The 4,755-nt window shown below is 38.4% G+C and overlaps 1 protein-coding gene across 1 annotated transcript in view; it reads left to right on the top strand.

Annotated features, from left to right (window-relative positions):
* LOC109822510 (linolenate hydroperoxide lyase, chloroplastic) overlaps window positions 4,476–4,755 on the top strand; it is a gene marked incomplete at its 5' end in the record, with an annotated part of 1,576 nt that continues 1,296 nt past the window's right edge. The window contains 2 exon segments of the mRNA XM_020388728.1: window positions 4,476–4,751; window positions 4,754–4,755. The exon segment at window positions 4,754–4,755 is cut by the window's right edge and continues 745 nt beyond it. Of these exon segments, the coding sequence (XP_020244317.1) occupies window positions 4,476–4,751; window positions 4,754–4,755 (278 nt within the window).

Raw genomic sequence — 4,755 nt, forward strand, 5'->3', positions numbered from 1 at the left:
TCGATGCTCCCCTTCAGATAATATAAGTTCCAACTACAGACTCCTTCATCGCCATCAAAGTTCCCTTAGTAACCTTTGCATTCTCAAATGTCACCTTGAATCCCTTCACCTCTAAAGCTCCAACGGAGATAAAATTCTTCTTCAGTTAAGGAACAAATCTCACCTCCTTCAATTCATGGACTACTCTATCGTGCAAGTGCCACATGATTGATCATTTCTCATAACAACAACACCCCCATCGAGTCTCTCAAATGATGCAAACCAATCTCGTCTAGGAGTAACATTATAAGTAGCACCAGAATCAAGCATTCAATCTGATGCATCCAAGTGGTTCACCTCCGGAGTAATCAGTAGAGAAAAGCTCGAATCATCTGAATCATCGTCTCTTGCAATATTCACATCATTGCCCTTATGACCCTTTTTCTTGTTATTCTTTTTTTCCTTGAGCTTCGGGCAGTCTCTCTTCCAATGTCTCTCTGCTCCTTATAGAATGCACATTGGTTCTTTGCTAACTGGTGATGGCCTCTCGACTTTGACCTTCCTCTATTGCCACCTCTCAGTATGGACTTCTACCTCTCATCGCCAATGCCTCTCCTGAAGTACTAGCACAGAAAGTCTCCTTGTCTTTCCTCCTCAAATTATAGTTCATCAAAGCATTAGTTACTTTACTATAGCTAATAGAAGATCTCTCATTCAACAAAGTAAGCACAAAGGTATCATACTACTTATCTGGTAAGGAGCCCAAAAGAATAATAGTATTATACTCATCCGATATCTTCTCATCAACATTCTCCAAGTTCGACAACAACTTAGTGTAGTTGTTCACATAAACTGCTAGTGAGGTGTCCCTGAATATCTAAAATCTGAATAACTTACGCAGCAAGTGCAATCTGTTCTCAACACTCTTCGTAAGATACTTGTTGTTGAAAATTTCTCACATCTTTATTGAAGACGTCACCCCAATCACATCATATTTCAGTTCCTATACTAAATAGAACTAGATCACCCTACAAGCGTTCCTATTTATCTTTTCCCATACCGACTCTTCATATTTAGATAGCCTCTCATGGACCATGATGGTCTCCTCCAAATTCTGAGCATTGACGCATCCTGAACATCGCTCATCCATAACCCAAAATTGATCTTGTCGTCATATTTAATCACACTAATTTTAGTATTTCGAAAACCAACTTGAACTATACCCGCCATCTTGCTACTTTCACTAACTTCTTCACCCATACTCACAAACTTCAAATTATAGAGAAAAAATTCAAACTTGATAGAATTTAAAAGTTATCTAACTGAACCCTAGAACGGATTCCAAATAGATCTCCTAACCACACGAGGAAAATAAAATCTTTAACGGCAACCCCAAACACTATCTCTACCGAAACCTAGAACTCCAATAACCAAGCTTCCACGACGAATCTTCCTCCACCTAATGCTAAAACCCTAGTGAAAGTGCTCTAATACCAATTGAAAGCGCTCTGATACCAATTGAAAGTACCCTAGAGAGGGGTGAATAGGGTTATTACTAATCTTATTAGATATTAATACCGATTAAAATTAATTAACAAATATATCCTAACAATATTGATATTCAATTTGATATATGCAAGGATATATGAACAAGAGTAAATATAAACAAGTGATAGTGCGCAAATAACAAACAATAAAATATTCTCTACAATAGGTGAGAACTCAATGTAAGCTCAATCTCATAAATCACAATCCCACAACTCAATATATGATGTATGAAATCCTACGAGCTCAAATAGGGTGCGTGTGTGTGATAAAATGAGTATAAATAAAATCTAACTCAATTAGCAAACTAGCAATAATAAAAATATAAAAATCAATAATAAAATTGCTAGAGAAAAGAGTTAGAAAAACTTCTCTATAAACACAATAGACGATGAAGAAGATTGTGGATGAATTCCTCAATTGAAAATGCAAGCCTCCTCTTTGTAAACTCAAACTTAGAAACTTAAACAAACTTTAAAACACTTTAAACTCCTCTTTAAAACCTTCTTCAAAAACTTCATTCAGATGAGAACAATAGAGGTTTATATAGGAAGAAAAACCAAGACACAAAACCCAAACAAATCCAGCAAAAAGACAAAAAAACAGAAGGCTGGAAAAACTAGCCGTTAGGCCGTCAGTAGATTGACAGGTTTAATCAGTCGACTGATGAGCTGACCGTTGTAGGCATTTACAAGCTAATCAGTCAACTAACGACCTTCATCAGTTAACTGGTCAGTTGACCAAAACGAAACAGAAACTTTTGATGATTTCAGGCGCATTCTTTAGTCGACTGATCAGTCGACTGATAACAGGTTATCAGCCTGAAATGATTTTTAAAAATAAATTTTAAAGTCATTTTAAAAATAGCAAATAAATTCTAAAAAAATATAAAACTTTGGAAAAAGTTTATGAACATGATTATGAACATGTTGAAAAAGGAATTTTTGAATTTGCTCTTACCATTTGTGAAATATCAGAAATATTCAAAAGTGCTAAAATACATGTTTTTTAAATATGTTGTTTTTGTCATTTTAACTCAAATCAAGTTCTGAAAACTTGTGTAATCATTTTAAGGACATAATAAAAGATGTTAATATGGTTTGTATAGTCCAAAACATATTTGAATGTATTTTGCATAAAAACACTTATTTTCATGAAAATCACAAATGTAATGTGTGTGTATATTTAAGCTTATAGAATTAACACACGTTATATAAACCCTAGACTTAATTTACCCAAGCTTAATAGATCTTCATTGTAGATTGTCTTGGTAAACATGGAAGAAGCTTGAACTTGGATCTTGACTAGTATGCATAGGCTTCACTCCACAATATCCGCCAACCTCCATTTGATATGATCGTTATGGCGCAATCCATCCAACCTCCAACTTATTGTTTGTCTAAAATACCTAGTAAAAAAATATAAATACTAGACAAAAAATATTAAGAATTGTTTGTAATTATCAAAACAAGATTAGAAGATGTAGGCTCATAACATGAGACCTAACACCTACATCTGAAATGTGAGCTCTGATACCAATTGTTGCACGCCTATGCGGAAGCATGCACGCACATCGAAACAAGTCTGCGAGCCACGGGAGAAGATAACCAAACCAAACACGAGCACAATCCAATCCAAAATACAACAAATCAAACTAAACACAGATATATACGTGGTTAGGTAATTTGCTTACGTCCACGGGGAGAGAATGGGGAGATTCTACTAAATCAATGAGAGTACAAAGGATTACAATCTCACAAAAGCTCACAAATAAACCCTAAACCAAAGCTCTCAACTTTCTCACAAGTTCTCCCTCTTAATACGCTCAGTACAATCTCAAATCTCTGATATTTAACCCTAGAAAATCGTGTTCCTATTTATATCAAAACAGAAACCCAAACCAAATAGGAAGCCAAGACAGGCCTAAAAAAACCGTCGTAAGTCGACTTATCAGTGGGAACAAGTCGACTTACCATAAGTCGACTTAACAGTCTCTATAAGTCGATTTGACCAAGCGCAAAACAACAACTGGAGAGCAGAACGTAAGTCGACTTAACAGTGTCCATAAGTCGACTTCACCGAGCGCAAAACAACAACTCGAGGACAGAACGTAAGTCGATTCATGCACAGACACAAGTCGACTTACCATAAGTCGACTTATGTCTGTGCATGAATCGACTTATGACAGAATAACTGGTTTTTTTTTGAGTTCTCCACAAAATTTACCTCCATTTGTTCATGTCAATATTGGACTAGAATCTTACCCTTTGCTCTTTCTCACTTTTACTATCCTTACATGAATATGCATGAGCTACATTCTCCAGCAGCAGCCACAACATATATGTTTGATGTTTATGCTTAGGAGTAGGAAAAATCATAATCGTCAAAGATATTACCAATAGGTTGAACGAATTGATTTTTCATTGTCAAGCCCAGGCCAGATATAAAAAAGAATACGCATTTGACCAAACGATTTGCTCCACACACAAAAAAAAAAAACGAAAATGAAAATAAAAAAAACAATTTTACCTCCGGAGAGACGCTCCAAAGACACTCCAAGCAAACTGATGCCGAAACGTGTACGCACGAAATTAGCTCCCTGATGTGCTTGATCAGACCTTAGCTTCAGCACCAAAATTTCTGCACCGCTCCTTTTCCTCACTTCCCTCCATCATTTGTTTTCTAGTCCGCAAAGTATCTAAGCCGGCGCCATTCTTGAAAAACCCAATCCCCTATCAACCCAAAATTGAAGGCATTGACACAAATTAGGAAGAGAGATCGATATAAGGCGAGAATCACAGGAACAGCAATCACGAGAAAATGATGATTACCACGTCGTTGACTACGACCATGGCGGTGCCCCCCAAGGCATCCTCCACCGCCACCGTGCTCCCAACTCGTCCAATCCCTGGCAGCTACGGCCCCCCTCTCCTCGGCCCTCTCAAACCGCCACCGTGCTCCCAACTCGTCCAATCCCTGGCAGCTACGGCCCCCCTCTCCTCGGCCCTCTCAAAGACCGCCTCGACTACTTCTGGTTCCAAGGCCCTGAAACCTTCTTCCGAAACCGAATGGCCTCCCACAAGAGCACCGTCTTCCGAACAAACATGCCCCCGACATTCCCTTTCTTCGTGGGCGTCGACCCTCGCGTGATCTGCGTCCTCGACTGCGCCTCCTTCTCCTCCCTCTTCGACCTCTCCCTCGTCGACAAACGAAACGTCCTCGTCGGCGGCT

The sequence above is a fragment of the Asparagus officinalis genome, chromosome 1 (genome assembly GCF_001876935.1).
Source record: "Asparagus officinalis chromosome 1, Aspof.V1, whole genome shotgun sequence".
NCBI classification, from domain to species: domain Eukaryota; kingdom Viridiplantae; phylum Streptophyta; class Magnoliopsida; order Asparagales; family Asparagaceae; genus Asparagus; species Asparagus officinalis.